Source organism: Nakaseomyces glabratus, chromosome H (assembly GCF_010111755.1).
Source record: "Nakaseomyces glabratus chromosome H, complete sequence".
Taxonomy (NCBI): domain Eukaryota; kingdom Fungi; phylum Ascomycota; class Saccharomycetes; order Saccharomycetales; family Saccharomycetaceae; genus Nakaseomyces; species Nakaseomyces glabratus.
This window is the reverse complement of record NC_088958.1, coordinates 247412-269050: the sequence shown is the minus strand read 5'-3', so window position 1 is coordinate 269050 and position 21639 is coordinate 247412. Positions and strand designations below refer to the sequence as shown.

Below are 21639 nucleotides of genomic sequence, written 5' to 3'. Positions count from 1 at the left end.
ATATAATAATAAATACTTAAATCTCATTACGTCACGATGCAACCATACAATACATAGTCATTGATTTCATAAACTGCCTCTATTTGACCCAGCTTGGCTTGATATTTCTCACATATTTTGCTAGATCTCTTAAACGATCTATTGCTACAATAGACTTGAGCGAAGATTCTGGATCTCCATGATAAAATAACTTGAACTCACTTTCTTGCATATCACCTTCATCTAGTTCCATTGAAAGGTCAAGTACGGCAACACTTCTTTGAAAGTACCATTTATTCACGACGTTATTCGCACGACTTCTCCAAACGACCTCTCTAGGAAACTTCTTAAACATCAGATTAAAAATAATATCAGAAATACCGAGGGAGCCCTTCAAATGTGGCAGAACAGCAAATTTATCCAGATATACAAACTTATTATCCGGTGGTCCTTCGTAAGTTAGAATAGCTATTCCTTCATAATCGCCAATAATGATAATAGATGCAATCTTTCCGTTTATTCTGTTTAGGTAATGATTTAGATCAAGTTCCCTTCCGAAACTTTTATCAATTATGTTTTTAAATTTTACCAAGTCCAGTTTATACTTTGAACATGAATTATTGTATGTACTTTCATCATGGAGCTTGATTTGAAATTGTTTAGGAAGATTGACAGTATTTTCACTAGTAAGATGAGAATAATCAAATTCTTTGATGTCGACACCTTTCTTCAACACTGTGGTAACGAATACTGAATCTTCACCTTGTAGAGTTTCCTCATCTGTTTCTATCTCCACTGGCATTTCATACCAATCTTGACCACTTGGGCTTAAAAAGTTTCCAGATTTATTCTTGAATCTGGGAAGTGAAGAAGAGATAATTGATCGATCTGTAAGGAGGTTATGAACGAGTGGATTAACAGTATCAGATGGCGAGGACGCAGCGTTAATAGTTGTTATAACTCCAGTAGCACTAGAAGACAAGTTGGATAAGACTGTATTCATCAGTTGTAAGTTCTCCATGTGCTCCTTATACTCCGCCTCCAAAGATATTATGTCACTTTCCCTAACATATAGTTCCAACCTATCGAGCAAATCTTCACTTCTTGGTTGTCTTTCCACTATAGTTCTAATAGAACTTGTCAATGTTCTATGTATCTTCTGATACTCTTGAGAAAGGTTTATAAATATATGCGAATTTTGGTTACGTTCACCAGATGGGATACCACCACTTCTATTCAGAATAAAAAATTTATCAAACTTTAAAGAGCTATCCCTAGATAACTGGTCCATAAACAGCACAGGATCTGAAATTAACCCACGGGAAGCAGTGCTCTGGTCATATATATATGGCTTCACAATTGGCACAATACCTCTTGTGGTGCAATACTCGGTATCAAGTGCAGTCTGCATGATTGACTCATAACTTCCGTCAAAAGCCCTAGACAATCCGTAGTCCAAAACTAAGGGTTTCAATTGTGATAGAGTTATGAGCTTATCCATTTTTTCAACCTCCGTTTGTATTCTACCTGAGGGTAAAAGAACACATACGGGACTAATACCGAGGAATTTCAACCGTCTTATCGAGTCCGAAAGTCTATGTAAAGACCTCTCACTCTGCGTGGCGATATTTCTGATCAGCAATAAATAGTGATAGTTTGAAGATCCATTAGCATACTTGATCAAGTAATCCTTCGCTTCTCGCTTTGTAGCAGTAGAGTTTAAAACACTCAGAATAAGGCTCTTGGACAACGAGTTTTGTTGCTCATACTTGAATCCATGCTTGAACAAGTGAGCCCACATTCCACCCAGCTATACAATTGAGCGTCACTAACAATAGAATAATAGACTAGAACCTTTAGAGAACTTAATAATGGTACAGAAACTACTGAGCTACTCAATATTCTTTGTATAAAATAGAGCTCGTTACCTTAATTTCAAGCTCATCGCAATATTTTTTCAAAAATTCACTGATGTTGTGAAAAGCTTAGAGTGGGAATCACGAAATTGACATGCAATAACTACTTGTATTATGAACTGCAGTAGCATCACTAGTGGAGTAATTATTTAGCGCAATCAACAAGTAGTAATAGGCTAGGGTTTAATATAGTTGAGGGCAAGTTTGGCTAATTATAAAATTAAGTGAAAAATGGCATTGCCTGCTCATTTGCAAGAGACATTCAGTCCAGAAGAAGTGCAGTTTCTAGTGGAAGAAGAGACAGTTAAGATATTTCCCCGTATAACTACGAGACAGAAACGGAGGGATAAGAACAGAGGAGCATACGGTGATGTGGATACAAAATGGAGTATGTTAACCACTGAAAACGACAACTTGAATAATATGGTAGCGATGAGGTCTACTGAAGTAAAGCTGTGGATAGCGTTGTTATTGAAACAACAAAACAAATGTAGTATAGTGGCTCCCTCCTGGCTGACATTACGCGAACTTAATCGTAAGATCCAACAAGAAACGAATAACTCAGATAGGTTTTGCGATTTACCATGGAATTGGTTGGTAATCGCCAATGTACTGTTTGCAAAAGCAGCAGATGATTTTCATGATCCAGTACATGAATTGCGTAGCAAAGTTCAAGACCTCCGAGAAATAAGACAAACGAAAGTGCTGAAAGGTTTAAAACAATTAAATGCATCTCATTTACAACTTGATAATCTGAGTTTGCTAGAAATTAATGAACTTCGACCATTTATAGTGAGGACGATGGATAAACTTCGAGAGATTCATGATTCTGCCAATACGGATGGTGGAGTAGTTGATGGAGACGAAGAAGAAATCTAGCAAAAATGCCACTTTATTTAAAACTATTTTAGAATTGTCATTCTTAGACATCGACTATAATTGTTAATAACTCTATAAAATAATGATATATACACTTTAATGAATAATTCTTTCATGTTCATGAATAATATCAACGCCAACAAAAAACAATCACATTATTTGTGCTATTTATATTCTTTCCTGATATTCCAGAACAAACTTTGCCCGACTTAAAACCAATAAGAAAAAGGAATAACAACTTTTCAATGAAATCACCATCTTTGTTCACATATTATCACAATTAAAGATAAAATCTATTATTCGATTTTGTGGTGCTCTAAAACACGCCTTAAAAACCAAAACCACTACCAAATGGAAAGCCGCCCGGAAAGCCTCCCGGAAATCCACCTTGGAAGCCTTGATAACCACCTCTTCTCTGGTTAGTTCTAAAATTGTTTCTAGGTTGAAACTGCCTCGATCCTGATCTGATAGAGTCATATTCCTTCCTTTTTTCTTCATCATTTAATACTTCATACGCTTCATTAATCTCTGACATCTTCTCGTCATTCTTCTTTTCTTCCTCTTCTGATAGTTGTTTACCTTGCTTATCTGGATGATACTTTTTAGTCAAACTTAAATAGGCCTTACGAATTTCCTTATCAGATGCTTCAGGTTTTATACCTAAAATTTGGTAATAATTTTTAGCAGTTTGGCTATCAGTTAACCCACTGGCCTGCTGTTGTTGATATCTTTGTTGCTGTTGCTGTTGCTGTTGAAAAAACCTTTGTTGTTGCTGCTGTTGTTGTCTAAACTGCTGCTCCCTCTTGTTCTTATCCACTTTTTCCATTAAGTTATTCAAGTTTACAACATATGGATTTTTACTTTCCCTCAAGTTATTTTCATTCCAAAATTTGCTCACCTGTTCAACCAAATTGTCACTACCTCTTTGTTTTTTACCATACTTCTTAACAATATTAGTCATGGTGTAGATAAGCATGTGTGGATAAGAATTCCATAGATCAATAACAGTTTCAGCCGGCAGAGGCGATCCATTTGACAAACTTTCGCGATAAGCTTCTTTTGTCTCGAGACCAATACTGCTTAGAGCATGTAAACACATTTTAGATGTTTCCTTTTTATCCTTTTTTGACAAGAAAGAAGACGCTTGACAAAGTATCACATCTAAGTTTACAAAAAACATTGTGATCAACTTTTCTGGTTGTTCTTGTTGTCCAGTTAATGTAGAGAGCAGATGGAACTGAAGCCTTTTCAACAAATCATAGTTAGTTTTAGTGTCAAATTTGGCACCTTTCATTAAGGTAAATAATTTCAAAGAGGGCTTATTGTTAATATAGAAGTCTACAACATTTTTCCAATCTTCAATTATAATATGCCCATTTTTATATGCCTCGGGATCTTTCACCAGCCTCATGTCGGGATTTACCTTGTTCAAACGAGAACTTAGCTTGATCAAATCTTTACATGGACCATAGTCCATGTCAATATTTAGACATCTTCTCAAATGAGAAGAACTTCCTTGAATAAGAGGATCCTGTCCTAACAAAAATATTTGGATTACCGAAATCTTGAAATGAGTTTCGAGCCTTTCGTTCAGGGTAAGCGAAGTACTATGCACTTCCAGTAATGTTTCATATTTCTCCTTCAATTTTATAACTCTTGTTAGGTCAACCCTATTATTGGTAATAATATTAGCATTGTAATAATCAATGGCCATATATATGACCTCACGGTTATAGGGAGATATTTCTGTCAATGAATCAAAGAGTTCTTCAAGGTGCTGTTCATTTTTGTTTTTTGAAAACGTTTCTTTGATCCGATTTAAAGTATCATGATACACTCTTTGTCTCTCCTCATATGTTTCTTTTAGTGCAGGATCAATTTTCTCAGTAATAGGCAGAGTAGTGGATGTTATATTACTCCATAATCCGAAATCTATATAAATCTGCTGCAACTTCTTCGCAATAAGTAGGAAATAAGAATCACCAGTATTCGTATTTCCACCGAGCGCCCTCTCAAACAGCGCCACGGCCTTATGATATCTTCCTGCCGACAGTTGTATCAAACCATTTTTGTAGTATAATTGGTACGACAGTTTTATCAGGTCGTCGTAGTCCTTATGCTTATCTGCCACGAGACATTCTTCTACTATGCTTATCAAGGTGTCATAGCTGTTCAAGGAATCAATGTCATTCTTCAAGCTTTGAGCCTCGTTGCTTAAGGCCTTATATTCACACGTACTTTCCGCAATGGTAAACCCAATCAAGGGAACCAAACCAAAAAGCTTTCGAAGTACAACCATTTAGTTTTCCCACCTTTTTCAAACAAGTTAAATGTATTTTGTAAAACTGTAACCTGAGCAAAGAACAAACCCTATGCAAGTTAAATCCTTTCTAGACCTATAACAATTGTACCAGTAACAAATAAAACTCACCCGAGGAAATAAAAATCGAGGTAACAGCTGCTATCCTTATCAATTGCTTCCACAGAAGTTCAAAATTGGACACTCAATAGCTACCTGCTTCGAGGCCAATATACACAGTATTCATAACAATCTGTTTAGTTACTACCTCCAAGTACATCAAATGCAAAATCCTCTATGCTAGTCAAAAATGTATATGATAGTTGACGAAACATGAGGTCATATGATATATCGTAAAATATAATATACATGTGACCACAATCGTTGAATGCAATATTTATACGACGCGTCAAGTACTTTTAGTTTTTCTAAATATTAATTTTCGTGTTTCATTTGAAGCTTTCAGTTTGAAAGTCTTTCAGATCTGGGATCGCTATCGGCGCTTGTTGCTTTATAAGGTTTCTAAAGATATTTTGAAACTGTTATACCAGGAACTACTTACTGGTGGTGCAAATACAGAAGCAACTACCTGTTACTATTACTTGCTGTGCTATTCCACCAACACTCTTCGAAGCTGAGCTAAGATAGAAAGGTATATATTGCGATGTATATCAAGCGTGTTATCATAAAGGGTTTCAAGACTTATCGGAATGAGACGATAATTGGTGATTTTTCGCCGCATCACAATGTTGTGATTGGTGCTAACGGTTCTGGTAAGTCCAACTTCTTTGCCGCTGTGAGGTTTGTGCTGAGTGATGATTACAGCAACTTGAAACGTGAGGAGCGTCAAGGGTTGATACACCAAGGAGCTGGGGCCTCAGTCATGAGTGCCTCTGTGGAGATTGTTTTCCATGACCCTGAACATAGCATCATTGCACCCACTGGTATAAATAGCAATGGCAGTTCTGATGAAGTGCGTATAAGAAGAACAGTAGGTTTGAAGAAAGATGACTACCAAGTTAATGACAGGAATGTCACTAAAGGTGATTTAGTTAGGATGTTGGAAAGTGCGGGCTTCTATATGAGCAACCCATATAATATAGTCCCACAGGGCAGAATTGTCTCGCTCACTAATGCAAAGGATAAAGAAAGACTACAACTGTTAGAAGAAGTAGTCGGTGCCAAATCTTTCGAAGTCAAACTAAAAGCGTCAATGAAGCAAATGGATGAAACTGAACAGAAAAGAGCGCAAATATCGGCGGAAATGGAGGAGCTCGAGTCTAAACTCAACGAAATGGAAAAGGAAAGAAAAGAGCTTGAGAAATACAACAGCCTGGAAAGAGATAGAAAAGTTCTTAGATATACATTACACGATAGGGAATTACAAGATATAATCTCACAGATCGAAAGCTTGGACGGTGATTACAACGACACTCTGGGGTCCTCGAAGAAGTATATTTTGGAATTGGAAAAAAGAGAGAACATGATTAAAGAGGTAAATGAAGAAATCAAAAATTTACAAAAATCATTAAAACTGAAAGCAACTGTTGATCTTGAACAAGCTAAGGCAATTTTGGAGGAAAGTCTTGAAAGATCAGAAGCAATTAAATTGCAACTGAAAGATATAAAGGAAAAGATTAAACAAAACAAAGAGCAACATGACAATGATCGCAAGAATTTGAAACTGATAACAGAAATAATAGATTCCAAAAAATCAAAGAGGAGAAAGATCAGTCCTAGATTTGACCAGTTGCAATCAGAGGAGAAATTGATAAAACATCATCTGAAGGAATGTATAGAAAAACAGAACAACTTTCTTCTAAAGAAGGGAAGTTATGCAAGATTCAAATCTAAAGAAGAAAGAGATGAATGGATTAATTCAAAAATAAAGGAACTCAGCGAATCGATAAATACCATGAAAGCATCAACTACTGAGTTGAAGGAACAGAAATCCTCTATTGATGTAAAAATCAATGAGTCAGAAAACAATATAGAAGAGCTAGAAGATTCTCTCAATGGTCCTGGTATCAAAGCAGAAATTGAGGATATCGAGAAGGAATTGATTAATCTCAGAAGAAAGTATACGGCAAACATTGATGCACGAAAGGAAAAATGGCGTGAAGAGCAAAAACTTCAGATGATTTCGGATTCTCTTGTAAATGAAGTCAAAGAAAATGAAAGATCTTTAAATGAAACAATGAGTAGATCTTTAGCAAATGGTTTCAAAAACGTGAAAGAAATTTGTGAAAGGCTAAATCTAGGAACAGAATCTGTTTTTGGCACTGTTGGTGAGTTGATACAAGTTAATGAAAAATACAAAGTCTGTGCAGAAGTGATTGGTGGAAACTCGTTATTTCATGTAGTAGTCGATACCGATGAAACAGCCAGCATACTCATGAACGAATTATTCAGAATGAAAGGTGGTCGAGTTACATTTATGCCGCTTAACAAGTTGAAAAATGGCAATCAGAACATTGATTATCCATCTGATCCAAATATACCATGCACACCTTTAATCAAGAAAATCAAGTATGATATGCAATTTGACTGTGTTGTGAAGCAAGTTTTTGGACGTGCTTTGGTTGTTAAGGACTTGACAAATGGGTTGTCAATTTCGAAACAATATAAATTGTCTTGCATTACTTTAGATGGTGATCGCGTTGACGGAAAAGGTGTCCTGACGGGTGGCTATCTTGAGCAAAGCAAAAAATCGAGGTTAGAATTACTACAAACTGTTGCATTATCGAAGAGACAGTTACTTGAAATTAGCGCCAAATTGACAGAGATTAAAAATGAACTAACCGAAATGGATAATGATATAGATAGCACAAATGGTAGTATTCGCCTTGTAATGAACAGAAAGGAGAATATGCAATCAAATTTGAACACTTGGAAGCATAAATTGTCACATGAAAGAAACGAACTCTTATTCTTACAACAAGAAAAGACTAATATTTGTGAGAAAATAGATTCTGTTGACCTAAATTTGGGAGTTTCCGGTGAAAAATTGACTCAATTAAAAATCGACCTGACTAAGACGTTTAATAATGAATTGACCACAGAAGAAAAGAAAGAGATAGAAATACTATCAAAAGAAATTCTCGAAAACCAAAATAAACTGAATTTGACCTCTGAAACATTATCACATCTGTCTGTCGAAATTGACACAATCACTGCAGAATTGGAATCCAAACTGATACCACAACAAAATGACATTAAGCAAAAATTGCTAGATTCTTCTGACAGCATCATAGAACAGCTATTACTTGATTCTGAAGAACTTGAAGGACGTGCCAGTGAAGCTGACAATCAGCTCACAATTCAAAAAAGAGCTCTTCAATCGATCGAAAAGGAGATCGAGAGCACAAAGGCAGAGATTACCAACAAAGAAAGAATACTTGAAAAAGCTAACAATCAACAAAGACTTCTCTTGAAGAAATTGGATGAATATCAAAAGGATGTTGATAAAACAATGATCAAAAAAACCACGTTGGCTACCAGAAAGAAAGAAATTGAACAAAAGATAAGGGAAGTTGGAATTATTTCAGAGGATACGCTTGATAAATTTAAAACTCTATCAAGTGAAGATCTTTTATTAAAACTAAATGAAGCCAATAAGGAAATTTCAGGGATGAGAAATATTAATAAAAGAGCATTCGAAAACTATAAGAAGTTTAATGAGAAACAATCAGAACTCAGAGAGAGAGCAACAGAATTAGATGACTCAAAACAATCTATACAAGACTTAATTATAAAATTGAAAGAACAGAAGCTTAATGCAGTCGATAAAACCTTTGATAAGGTTTCAAAAAATTTTGTTATGATATTCGAAAAAATTGTTCCCAGGGGGACAGCAACATTGAATATTCACAGAATCAATCTACAAGGGACGGACGACAATTCTGAGTTATTTACACAAAGCAACGAGCACACGACACCATATGAGGGTGTCTCTATTTCAGTCTCGTTTAATTCTAAGCAAGATGAACAATTAAAGGTAGAACAACTCTCAGGAGGTCAAAAAACAGTATGTGCTATAGCACTGATACTTGCTATACAAATGGTAGAACCTGCACCATTTTATTTGTTCGACGAAATCGATGCCGCTCTTGATAAACAATACCGAAGAGCTGTTGCTCAAACCATCTCCCAACTATCTAACAATGCACAATTCATTTGCACTACATTTAGATCTGATATGGTGGATGCTGCTAATAAATTCTACAGAGTAAAATATGAAAATAAGCAATCTTCTGTTATTGAGGTAACAAAGGAGGAGGCCAAGCGGTTTATTAAAGGTGGCAATAAACTATCCGAGATATAATTTCTGAAATCCCGATTGATATATATTGGCAGTGTTAACATGCTCCTAGTTTTCAAAATGCTAAAATAGTATTCATGTCTATAAAATAAACACATTTATACGTAAATACATGTCTAGCTGAATATATGTTGTATTGCAAATTCAAAACTAGCAATTCACCTTTTTTTAGAGTCTCGTATTAGTGAAGCAAAGCCTGTTGACTTCTTTTTCTTCTTAAGTGCACTACTAGCTGATTTAGCACTGATAAATGAATCTACTGCTTTGCTTTTCTTTTTGGACTTACCATCATTTGAATCAGAATCAGATGACGAATCAGAGTCGCTGTCCGAGCTCGTGTTAGAGTCACTATCTGAATCAGAGTCAGATTCGGACCCAGAACTGGATTCCGATGTGCTTGACTCTGAACTTGATTCGGAATTAGACAGTGGTTTCACTGGTATTTGCTTTGTTACACCTGATGCCTGCTTATCTACAGTAGGCTTATATCCCAAACTCTTTTGTTGGGAACTGCTGACACCAAGTGAGAAAGACACATTAGAGGAATTTCCTTTTCCACCTACAATTTGGTGAGCCGTGCTTCTACCTTTGATTGTGGACTCTCTTACATCAGGGATTCCTCGAGAGACTAAATCTGATAAAGAGCTTAGCGAAGGCCTTATCTTTTCAGGTAACGCCTGTAGCACGCCAACAAAGGGTTCTTTTTTTGTGCTGTTGCTACCAGACGTTGTTGCTTCAATTTTTTTGCCTTCAATCTTGTTGTCATTTTGTTGAACTGAATTATTTTGATGTTCTTGATCAATAGAACTTGATGTAATTTTTTTGTCAATTACAGGTCCTTTAGGCACATCAACAATCAACCTCCTGGTCTTTCTATAATCTTTACTCTCATCTTCAGATGATGATGATTCATCAGATGATTCATCAGTGGAGCTATCATCGGTCGAACTTTCTTCAGTTGCTGTGTCATGATTATGTCCAGAAATACCCCTAACAATACCTGCTTTATTTACAAGCTGCGAAGATACTGAATTTACTGAGTCAGTATCAGGATTTCTATTCATTCTATTCATTTGGGTATCAACTAGAGCCGGTGAACTACTACCAACTGCAACTTTAGTGTTAAGATTCATATTATCGGAGGTTGAGATAGGGTCCATATTACTCGAAACATCAATCAAGCCTTCATTTTTACTTCTAGATCCAAGACCCATACTTCCTAAATCAGCAGTAGTTGCTGAGTCTCGTTTGGTATTATTATGTGTCACTCTTATCTTCTTATCAGTTTCCTCTTTAGTACCTGTTTGTTTCTTTGATTGGTTACCTATGACATTACTATTGTTCCCATCCAAGCGCCCAATGACAGCAGTTGTCTCAGGCGAAGTCACAGCCTCTAATTGCTGGCTTTTACCATTAACTCTATTCTGTTGCTCCCTGATTTTATTTTTCACCGGACTTGGCAATCTAGTAACAGTTTCCACTCGTTGCTCCAACTGTTCGTCTAAACCATTTCTGCCATTGGTCTTCTGTGAGTTATTAACAGGCGGAGCAGTATTACTATTTAGATCTTTTTCTGATGGTGCACTTTTGACATTATCAAAAGATCTTACATGTATACCTGATTTAGAATCATTGCCCTCAACATGTTTATCAACCTCGCTTGTAAACTGTGAAGAAATGCTATTATCCTTTTCTGAAGTCGTAATGTCTTGTTTATTTTTACTGGCAATATTTGGATTTTTACTTGACCCCGATTGATTCTCAACTGAAGATGGGGTTACTTTGTTTTTAGTTGAAGTTTGGGAGGCATTTATATCAGAAGGTGATTGTGAGATAACTACATTGCCATTACTTGCATTAGGCAGTTTTTTCGTAGGTAAATCAACTTTCGCAGTTGCTTTGCTCGTCGATAAATGGTTATCACCCTGTTCACCTCCAGTCAATTTTGTGTACAATGTATCTCTAGCTGATACATATGGGTCTTGCTGTTTATGACTAGCTACATCCACAGTGTTATCCTGTACTACTTTCTTTGACTGCACACTGTTATTTTGGGTAATGGAGATTTCCTTCTGTGTGCTATCCAAGACTTTACGGTCAACGCGCTTTGAGGGTTTATGCTCAGTGGCGGGGCTAGCAGTCTCTTTGTCCTGTACTGCCTTCGTAGATGGCGTATTCTTTACTTGAGTGACAGGAACATCCTTGGCTGGTACCTTCTTGGGAACTGAGTTGGCCTCCAACTGTGTGGACTTATGCTGTGTGGCCGGGCTAACAGTCTCTTTGTCCTGTACTGCCTTCGTAGATGGCGTATTCTTTACTTGAGTGACAGGAACATCCTTGGCTGGTACCTTCTTGGGAACTGAGTTGGCCTCCAACTGTGTGGACTTATGCTGTGTGGCCGGGCTAACAGTCTCTTTGTCCTGTACTGCCTTCGTAGATGGCGTATTCTTTACTTGAGTGACAGGAACATCCTTGGCTGGTACCTTCTTGGGAACTGAGTTGGCCTCCAACTGTGTGGACTTATGCTGTGTGGCCGGGCCAACAGTCTCTTTGTCCTGTACTGCCTTCGTAGATGGCGTATTCTTTACTTGAGTGACAGGAACATCCTTGGCTGGTATTTTCTTTAGAAGAGAAGTAGATGTTGATTTCCTAACGTCCAGGGGTTTAAATTGTTGCATATCCTCTATCTGTTTAACAGCAACTTCATGTCCTGAAACTACCTCTGCAATAGGACTAGTAGTCTGCGCACTTTTAGAATGAGGAGTCCGGAAGGTGCTTGATTTTTCTTGTATTAGTTTAGATGGTGGTAAACCCTTTATTTTCGATTCAATTAACTCTTTTCCAGAACGCTCAGTTTCAGGAGGATATATTGGTGGGCCTTGTTCATTTTGAGAGGCAGAAGCATTGACAGCACTAGACACCAACTTAGAATTATCTTTCAAAGAAACGTTTTTATCAGTATCTTTTCTTGTATATGTAGATCCAAAGGCAGCGTTATTTACAACATTCGGAAAACTTGTTGAATTTAAAACAGGTGAGTTTGAACTACCCTGGCTATTATCACGCATAGCAGAGCCATTAGGATTATTTTCTGATTTATCTTTCTTAATTTTAGCTACTAAAGATCTGAAATCTACCAGTGACTTGAAAATATCATTATTCGCAGTAGACGCTAAATCATCATTCTGATCAGCACTTTTAGAAGTTTTGTAATTATATGCATTATCTCCTGATTCATTTCTAGCATTTGTCTCAGATAAGGAATCAGTGGAATGCACCTTTATGGGTAATTCATGTAAATTACTATTCACTTGGTGCCGACTCATCTCTTCTGTATTGTTAACGTCAAAATCATTCTTCCCTACCGATTCTCCATGTTCTTTATTTGAGTCTAAAGATTCTGTAATATTCTCTTTGACTGATCTGTTTCCATTTTGCTTTATATCAATTACTGTTTCTTTTAGTGGATGTAGCTCAGACAATGGCTCCTCACTGTTCTTGTTCCGTCTGTTCGGTTTTTTCTTCTGTCCTTTCGTAGTTTCATCCACCTCCTCAACATAAATTTCGGAAAGAGAATCTGAAGATTCTTCTGAAGAATATTCAATATGGGGAATTTGTGCGCTATTTTTTTGCTTATCTCCATCACTACCTGGAGATTTAGGTATGGCATTATGACTAGGATGTAATTTCGATTCAGGACCCAGTTTTTTGTCATGTTTTTGAGGTGGGAAATCAGGATACATTTTTAAAAGCTCTCTCTTAATTGAAACAGGCAAGCCGTCTCTGTCTCCTTCCATTAGCCTGAGTAGTTCATCTCTCTGAAAAATCTTTTTATTACTCTTTCGGGTCAGGACAGGTTTGGTTGGGATATGGACAACAGTTGAGTTAGCCTCATCATCATCATCATCATCATCATCATCATCTTCAAATATGGTTTTGTTACTATCAGATGATTCATAATCCTCATCAGACATTTTGGAATGAGTTTCTGACGTTGTTTCGTCATCAGAAGACGATGAGATACCAAAATCATTGACAGTAGATCTCACCTTTGTAGCATTAGTTTCAACATAATTATTAATGTTATTAGGAATCGGTTGCAAATTACTTGAATTAACAGTAATGCTACCATAAACCTGTTTTCTGGGTTTGCTAGCTTTCTCAGACTTCTGCAACTCAGGTAAATCTGCTAAGTGAACAGCTTCATTAAGAAAATTAGTCCTTAACGGGGACCCATTATTATCAGCAATTGAAGTCTGGCGGTGTAATGAGGACTTAGCATTGATCTCACCAGAGTTACTTTCAGTTTCGGAACTGTCCTCTGAATAATATCTTTCCGTTTCTATAAATGGCTTTTTCATGGGAATCTTATCAGGAATAGGAGGCAAAATGGTAGATGGGCTAGAGGGCCCCTCAAGAAGCTCTTTCTCCATCTCTGCAATCTTTGGTTCAGGAATTTGTAGCATTCCTGAAGTTATTCTTCTTGAATGACTTGGTTCATTAATATGCCTGTTTGTGAAAGTTAGAACGGAATCATTGGGTCTCTGTTCAGATATAACCCTTTGTCCTGTCAATGTTACACGATTGGGTGTCATAGTTGACATCACCGGAGTTCCTGAAAGAAGTCTCTGTTGTCTAGATTTATCTGGATCAACAGTGGCTGATCTAGATACAGTATCTTGCTCTCCAATTCTAGATGTTATCTTTCTCACATTCGTATCTATGCCGGAACTAATTCTAATCGGAGGGGAGCCTGGCTGTATAGGAGGAGGAAGAAAAGAACGATCAGCAACTTCTTCATCATCCGAATTCTGAGGTTCGAAAATTGCGCTAGGTGGATACAATTGTCTAGCTAGCGGTGTAGAAATTCTACCATTAATATTAGATTGACCTTTAATAACATTCGAAGTTGAGCCTCTTTTCTTTACCACCTTTATTGATTGTGACTCCACCCCAAAATCTGATTGATCTTTGCTATCTGCAAGAGATTCGGGATTCAGCCTCCTTCTTTTTATCGAACGGTATGACGAGACAGGAGTAATCTCTGATATATCAAGTTCGTCATTTAATATTACTCTTACTATGTTATCCACATTAAATACATCCTTGACGACAAAGTCAGGATCTAAATCACAACCGTTACTATCTTGTAGACTTAATATGTCCAAATCGGCCTCAAGAGAAGGGTACATTGCCTTGCATTTATCATTTATCTCATCAGAAAGATCTAACAACGTATTATTTGCTTTGGTAAAATGCAAGAACTTCTTCATACTTCTCTGTGCATAGTAGTTAGGTGTAAGCAAGGAACTGTTACTCCTTGTCAGTACAGGAAAAATCGAACTATCAGGTTGCGACTGACCATTAAATGTATTATTAAAAGTACCGTTCACTTTATTCGGCAATTGCTGAGATTGATCGGCGATTGAATTATTTGCTTGCCCATAATTATAGTTTAACGAAAAGTTATTATTTTGTATACTTGGGGGTACCAATAAGACCTGTAGTTTATACATCTTCAAAACAGTACTAGAGAGTTTGCAATTATGAGATAAATTTTAGGTATTTATAAATGTGCCTGAATCTGAAAGGGTCCTTTTTCCAAACGATTGTCCAGTATATTAGAAAATACTATTTGAAGTATTTTTCTAAATGCTAATTTCTAAACTTAATTCAGAAGACCCACTTATCGATAATGTTGATTCGGAGATCTAAAACTTTTAATTCACACTTGCGTTGTTTAACCACTTATAAGCTCACGATTTTTCCGAATTAGTCCACGTCTTATAGATGGAGAACCTTGCAAAAAGAGCTTCGAAATGCTTCAGTTTTTAAGTATAATGGTTCAGTATGAATCACAAAATTGAGAAGGTAAAAATAACCAAGCTGTACAATCCTATTATTTCAGTTATTTAGCTCAAGATCAATAGATTCTTCAATAACTTGATTCAATTGAGATCAAATTTTTTCAATTATTTGAATACTGAGAAGACCTGAAAATTAGCAAAATAAATTCCGAGATGAGATGAGATCACAAACTACGCCTCACACAGTGTATTGGAAACAGTTCCTATGATACAAGTACAAATTGGCATATTATAGAACAGAAAGCAAAAAGCGTTTTCCATTGCATTGGTGAATAGACAAAAAAGAAGCCAAAATAGCAAAAAAATAAAAATGAATAGGAAACTACTTACATAAAAATTGTATATACATGACCGTTATTAGTCAACGACAGAGGATTAGCAAAAAATGGACGAGTTGGGAATCGAACCCAAGACCTCTCCCATGCTAAGGGAGCGCGCTACCAACTACGCCACACGCCCATTGTGTTTTTTATAGTTTTCAATCAAATAATTTAACCCATATAATGTATATACAAAATCTCGCAATTGTTACTAAACCATATATATATCTGTGTTGTGAAAGATAATAACATTTCATAAACTCAGTAGTCTATTATTTTTCTATCCTCGTTGTTCTATTCTAGTACTGAGATAGAAACAGATAATAAGTGGACCTTAATTGCCCTATTAACCTCTTAAGTACTCAAATGGGTCTGTGAACAATGCATTACAGACCATAAATAAACATCTATAATTGACAGAGAATATGCATAATTTTATACAAGTTATATACAAAAGAAAAATAATTTTGTGTGATTCGCTCTTACAGATCACAGCATATGTAGATAGATCTGATGACATTATAGGTTGGCAATTTACATCATGCCAGTGTAGGAGAACAATTCCAATTTGCGGACAGTCACTGATGTTTTATGCATTTAGTTGTTTTTCGATATAGTCTACACTTGGTACAGTTTTTGTATTACCCAGAGCTACTATTGCTACTGGCTTATTTTTCAGCCTGTAGTTAGCCCATAAAACAATATCTTCTTTTGTAATATTATCAACTTTTTCAAAGACCTCTTCTGGAGATAGCCTCTTACCTGTAGTTACAATTTGTCTGCCAATATCCTCTAAGATTGCCGTGGTGTCATCTAAGGACAGTAACAAAGCTGCTTTTAACTGGGCTTTAGAACGGTTAACTTCATCGTCTGTGATATTACCAGCCTTGATTCTGCGCCATTCCTTCAATACTTCATCGATGATAGCTTGCACGTTATGCTCGTTGGAATCTGTGACAATGTACATACCCCACAGACCCGAGTCAGCATAGGATGTAGAAAATGACATATATGAATTAGCCAAAGTATTGTTACCCTTGTTAACTGCAACAGCTAATGGGGAAGGAGCGTTAGTACCTGTACCGACAGCTCTATCCCAGTTACCAACAATAGCTTGGGTTGCCAAAGCGATGAAATAGTCAGGAGCAGACCATGAAACACCTTCCAGTGCTAAGGCGATATGTGTTGTTGGAAGCGTGTTCTCTGGTATCAAACGTTCACCTCTTTGGAAGACTGGTAAAGGTCCCCTTGGAGAACCCAGGGGCATAGGTGACTCAGATTTTGGAATGTGACCCAAATATTTTTGCGCATAATCGACCAACTTTTCGTGATCCACAGCACCGGCAGCGGCCAGCACCATTCTGTCACCTTTATAATTTTCGGTTATATAACTCTTCAGATCTTTTCTTGAGATTGATTTGATATTTTTGATAGGACCAAGGATTGTCCTACCAAGAGGCTGTTGTTTGTATGCTATTTCATGCAAATGATCAAACACAACCTCATCGTACATCTTGTCAACTTCTTCACTTTCTCTGATAATAACATCTCTTTCCCTTTCAATAGCCTTGGGATCTAACACTGATCTAGTTAAAATATCACTTAATATATTCACAGCTTTTGGCACATCTCCTTCCAAAGATTTAGCGTAGTAAACTGTATTCTCTCTAGAGGTATAAGCATTCAAATGTGAACCAATATTTTCAATTTCAAGTTCAATATCGGTTTGTGATCTATTCTGTGTTCCCTTGAAAGCCAAATGTTCGAGGAAATGCGCTGTACCGTTGTTTCTTTCATTCTCAGCTCTAGATCCTGCATCAACAAAAATACCAACAGTAGCGGTAGATTTGTTGGGTATGAACTCGCTAGCAACAGTGAGACCATTTGGTAGAACCGAGGTGCGTGTTTGTGGCAATGCATTGAGACGAGGTCTGCAATGGCTAAAATTCCTCAAGGTACGTATACCCTTAACTGCCTGGCGAAACATAATGTAAGTAAATCAGTATTCTATTCTTTAGAAGTGAACTGCCTTTGATTAGCTGCTTATGCCTGTTCTTTGGATATGTGACTTGTTTCCTAGATAGCAAACACTCTTATATATCTTACCTCGAGACTAGAAATAATTAGTAAGCGCACAATCCAACGATTTTGCCACTACTAAATGTAAGATGTTTGGGAAGTCATCGGTTTTCCACCACACGCAAACTAAGTCACCTTTACTTCGCTATTTTCGCATTCGATTACTTGATAACCAGAGTCGAAGGCCAGAACAACATATATACTTCCAAACGAAAGAATGTGACCTAGTACATATTAGTAATTGTATGTCATGGTAGCGTTTCTATAGCGATGGGGGGAAATTAGCACAGTGTTACCGAATTTTTTAGCAACCAATTTTACCTAGCTTTTGTGCCATCTTCGGTGGAGAATACTAGCGAATCCTTAAATCTTCGACATTGGTAAAAACTCAGAATAGTTTATCTCTGGTGAGGGTTCTCACTATATCGTCAGGGAGCATGCCATTCTCAGTAAGTATCGACTTCCACAGTGTCTGTTCCTGGGGTTCTATACCGACCAAATGATCCTGCATATTTTTACCTATTCTTGTTCTCACAAAAGCCGAATGCAGTGCTATTTGACCATTGACACCCTTCACTACACTGCCACCGTAGTATGTATCATTGACGATGGGACAATTCAAATTTAGGGCGAGGTGTTTGCGGATCTGATGCTTCTTACCCGTCTTTAACTCCACCACCACACAATCGTCTCGAACACGCCTGTAGTAAGTCACCATTCCAGGTGATTCAATAGTACCTTCATCGCAAACTGGCTGCGCATTGATCCTGGCCAAGTATCTCCGCGTAAGCCCGTACCCAGACCCTCCTCCTTGTTTCAGATACCGGCTGAACATCATAGCCGCGCGCTTGTTCTTTGCAACCACAGTCCCGCCAGTGACACAAGCGTCTAGTCTCTGTACACTGTACAAGTCCAAAGTCTCACTTAGCAGTCCACGCAACTCAGACATCAAAACTGGCCGGGAGTCACTCGCCAACCCGGGCTGCGACAGCACACCCGCGGACTTATACACGATCATGTAATGCATCCCATCATACACAACTTTCAACCGGGCACTCATATTCCCCACCAAAAAAAACAAGCTCAAAAGCACCGCCTTATCTTCCAATGCTCACAACAACCTGCTCATGACTCAACAGCAGCCTCCTAATACTGGTGCAGGCGCCAATATATGCTACATACACGTAGATCGATATGGCACAGCTAACTTCTACACAATGTGACAGTAAGGTGTGTGGTACACGTGACCACCATTTACCTTTCCTAGACACCATACGTAGGAAGCGAGAGTGTCTCTTCTAGGAAGCCAAAGACAGAGACGTCCAAGCGGAGGGTGGCATATTGGTGTTTGAAGTTCTAGTTTTTCCGGTGGTTGTGCGGGTATTTCTCACCCGGAATATCTGTGAATATAAAAAAAAGGGGGGGAACATAGGAAGGAAACTGGAAAAGTGGTCAAATATGGTGGGGTTAAAGAAGAGCGTGCAGGTAATAGCATTATGTCTCACTGCCACACCCCCACTATCCCCCACCATGTCCCATAGTTTACTCAGAGCCCTGCGTACAAAGTTGTTCTTCTTGTCTTTTCCAGTTCTTGACTCGGGGGGGGGGAAGGATCAATTTGCTGGTATACTTGTAATTGTCCTAATTAGGAAAGTTGTCAAAATGGTATAGTCCTCATGGCTATAATAGGGCAAAAGGGATATCGCAACAAACCTTCCTAAGTTGTAATTCAGACCGTGCGAGACCGTGCTTGACGTGCAGGAATCTTAGGAATAAACATTGACTGCTGAACGATGCTTCCTGTTTGTGTGGGGGGGAGGGAGAGGGAAGAGGAAGGAAGGGAAGGAGAGGGACCAAAGGAAGCAAATTCATTGCCTGAGATGATTGCTTTTTATTGAAATCAAAACAAACAAAGGACTCCTTTAGACGAGGTAAAGGAGTAAGCATTGTGAGTGGAGGGGGCAGGAGTGGACGCGAAGGAAAGGCATTTCTCTAACAAATGAGAACAGAGAGAAAAGAAAAAACCAATTGAAAATTGAAAATGACTTATTGATATGAATAGGAAGGCCAAGGGGGTTGCTAGTAGACCAACAGGGGTATTTTTCTTTGTATATAAGTATAGAAGTATCAAAACATAATGTATAGAATATTACTTACTTCTATAGAACTGAACGCGAGAGAAGGAACAAGAAAAGGAGGAAAGCAATAATGGGTAAGGAGAATGTTGCTGTAGCGACTCTGTTATATTCGGCGGATTATCTGCCTGGTGTGTTTACGTTGGGGTTTCAATTGCGGAAACTTATCGATGCTGGCGGTTGTGGATGTGTTAAGACGTGTATTGTGGTGACCAAGTTGCTGTACAATGACATACTGAGCGATATCAGTAAGAACTTGCTGAATTGTTTGTACGATGATATTGTGCTCGTGGATCCTTTGGATTACCAGCATATTACCCAGGACATGAACAAGGAGAACTTGAAAATGCTGGAGAGACCTGAACTGTCCTTTGCTCTGATTAAAGCGAGGATCTTTGAGCTAACCCAGTATGAGCAAGTACTTTACTTGGACGCTGACACCTTGCCTCTGAACTCTGGCATATTTGACTTATTTGACCAGTTGGCCGACCAGACTAGCGAACAAGTCGCCGCTGTCCCAGATATCGGCTGGCCAGACATTTTCAACAGTGGTGTTATGATGATTGTCCCTAACAGGGACGTTGTCGCCGAACTAAACAACTACATTTTAAATGTGGTGTCCATTGATGGTTCTGACCAAGGTATCCTAAATCAATTTTTCAATCAGAACATGAGATTGAATGATTTTGGGAGAATAGCCAATTACTCCACTAAGGAATGGATTAGGTTGCCATACCTTTACAACGTTACTACGCCAAATTACGGCTACGAGTGCCCTCCAGCTATGAAATTCTTTGGCCCACATATTCGTTTAGTGCATTTCATTGGTAAACATAAACCATGGAGCAAATGGTCTCAAGAGCAATTCCAAAAGAGCTCATATGCCGCTCAATGGAGAGCAGCGTACTTGGATTTCCAAATACAGTATGATCTGGTTGATCTATTAGCCCATACTACCATCAAGGACGAGGATGAGCACATTGAACCTCAACAGGATGAGTGTGAAGAACACATAGAAGAGAACCAACCTGATGAATACCACCATGAGCAAACGCAATACAATGAGCGTCTGGAGAAGATTGACGAAATCAACGAGGACGAGTGCGATATTATTGAGGAGGAACAACAACCAATAGAAAAACCCCCAACTCCAATCCAACTTCCTCTAGATTTCAAAGAATGGTTAACAACATTTATATCGAAGGAAGATGAAGAGCAACAACATAACGAAGAGCCTTCCGTTGAGGAATCCCAAGGAAATGAGCCAGAAGAAACACATTTTAGAGGTGTTCATTATGAGGAGCATATGATTCAACATCATGAAGAGGAAACCATAAATAGACAGGTATCGCATCCAAAAGAAGACGCCGCAAACGAGGCAGCAAGAGAAATTGAACAACCAAAAGATAGATATGATAGAAAGGTTGAGATTATAGAGGAAGAAGACATAAAGGATCATGAACTGGATGATTTAATTGATGATGAATCGTCAACCAATAAACAAGAGGATGACGATGAAATAGTAGATGAGCAAGAAGAGTCTAGACTTGCTTCGGAGCTGGAAGTAAAGGACTCCAAGATGGATGTACAAGAATCAAGGTCACATAATATTCACAACCAAAATAATAATAATAATTACAGGTTTGAATGGGAAAATACAAATTATTTGAACACTGTGGAAAGATCATTCCCTGAAGATATTTTTGAATATTCTGTAGAGTGATTTTCCAATCTAGTTTTTTCACTTTGAAACGTTAACAGAAATTTCCTTTTACTTTTTAATGACCACGGATTTGCTCTTAATTTTATTGTTGCTTCTTAATTTAACCTTTAAATTCCATAGT

General features: G+C 37.8%; 8 protein-coding genes and 1 non-coding gene across 9 annotated transcripts; 3 read left to right on the top strand and 6 right to left on the bottom strand.

The window, feature by feature from the left end:
- Nucleotides 1–79: 79 nt before the first annotated feature.
- ARG2 (acetyl-CoA:L-glutamate N-acetyltransferase) lies at nucleotides 80–1780 on the bottom strand (the record flags this gene model as incomplete). Its single annotated transcript, XM_446919.1, has 1 exon — nucleotides 80–1780. One exon carries the CDS (start codon nucleotides 1778–1780, stop codon nucleotides 80–82), a length of 1701 nt encoding a protein of 566 aa, XP_446919.1.
- A 346-nt stretch (nucleotides 1781–2126) lies between these two features.
- PSF2 (DNA replication protein PSF2) lies at nucleotides 2127–2774 on the top strand (the record flags this gene model as incomplete). Its single annotated transcript, XM_446918.1, has 1 exon — nucleotides 2127–2774. One exon carries the CDS (start codon nucleotides 2127–2129, stop codon nucleotides 2772–2774), a length of 648 nt encoding a protein of 215 aa, XP_446918.1.
- A 328-nt stretch (nucleotides 2775–3102) lies between these two features.
- On the bottom strand, nucleotides 3103–5073 carry JEM1 (Jem1p; the record flags this gene model as incomplete). The annotated part of the gene is made up of 1 exon (XM_446917.1): nucleotides 3103–5073. One exon carries the CDS (start codon nucleotides 5071–5073, stop codon nucleotides 3103–3105), a length of 1971 nt encoding a protein of 656 aa, XP_446917.1.
- Nucleotides 5074–5737: 664 nt separating this feature from the next.
- On the top strand, nucleotides 5738–9397 carry SMC3 (cohesin subunit SMC3; the record flags this gene model as incomplete). The annotated part of the gene is made up of 1 exon (XM_446916.1): nucleotides 5738–9397. One exon carries the CDS (start codon nucleotides 5738–5740, stop codon nucleotides 9395–9397), a length of 3660 nt encoding a protein of 1219 aa, XP_446916.1.
- Nucleotides 9398–9552: 155 nt separating this feature from the next.
- NET1 (Net1p) lies at nucleotides 9553–14910 on the bottom strand (the record flags this gene model as incomplete). Its single annotated transcript, XM_446915.1, has 1 exon — nucleotides 9553–14910. The coding sequence occupies one exon, from the start codon at nucleotides 14908–14910 to the stop codon at nucleotides 9553–9555; it is 5358 nt and encodes a 1785-aa protein (XP_446915.1).
- A 737-nt stretch (nucleotides 14911–15647) lies between these two features.
- tA(AGC)4 lies at nucleotides 15648–15720 on the bottom strand. The gene has a single exon. It is a non-coding gene; the product is annotated as a tRNA-Ala (tRNA).
- Nucleotides 15721–16170: 450 nt separating this feature from the next.
- MAS1 (mitochondrial processing peptidase) lies at nucleotides 16171–17568 on the bottom strand (the record flags this gene model as incomplete). The annotated part of the gene is made up of 1 exon (XM_446914.1): nucleotides 16171–17568. The coding sequence occupies one exon, from the start codon at nucleotides 17566–17568 to the stop codon at nucleotides 16171–16173; it is 1398 nt and encodes a 465-aa protein (XP_446914.1).
- Nucleotides 17569–18048: 480 nt separating this feature from the next.
- Nucleotides 18049–18720, bottom strand: PUS5 (pseudouridine synthase PUS5; the record flags this gene model as incomplete). The annotated part of the gene is made up of 1 exon (XM_446913.1): nucleotides 18049–18720. One exon carries the CDS (start codon nucleotides 18718–18720, stop codon nucleotides 18049–18051), a length of 672 nt encoding a protein of 223 aa, XP_446913.1.
- A 1148-nt stretch (nucleotides 18721–19868) lies between these two features.
- Nucleotides 19869–21518, top strand: GLG1 (glycogenin glucosyltransferase GLG1; the record flags this gene model as incomplete). Its single annotated transcript, XM_446912.1, has 1 exon — nucleotides 19869–21518. The coding sequence occupies one exon, from the start codon at nucleotides 19869–19871 to the stop codon at nucleotides 21516–21518; it is 1650 nt and encodes a 549-aa protein (XP_446912.1).
- Nucleotides 21519–21639: the final 121 nt, after the last annotated feature.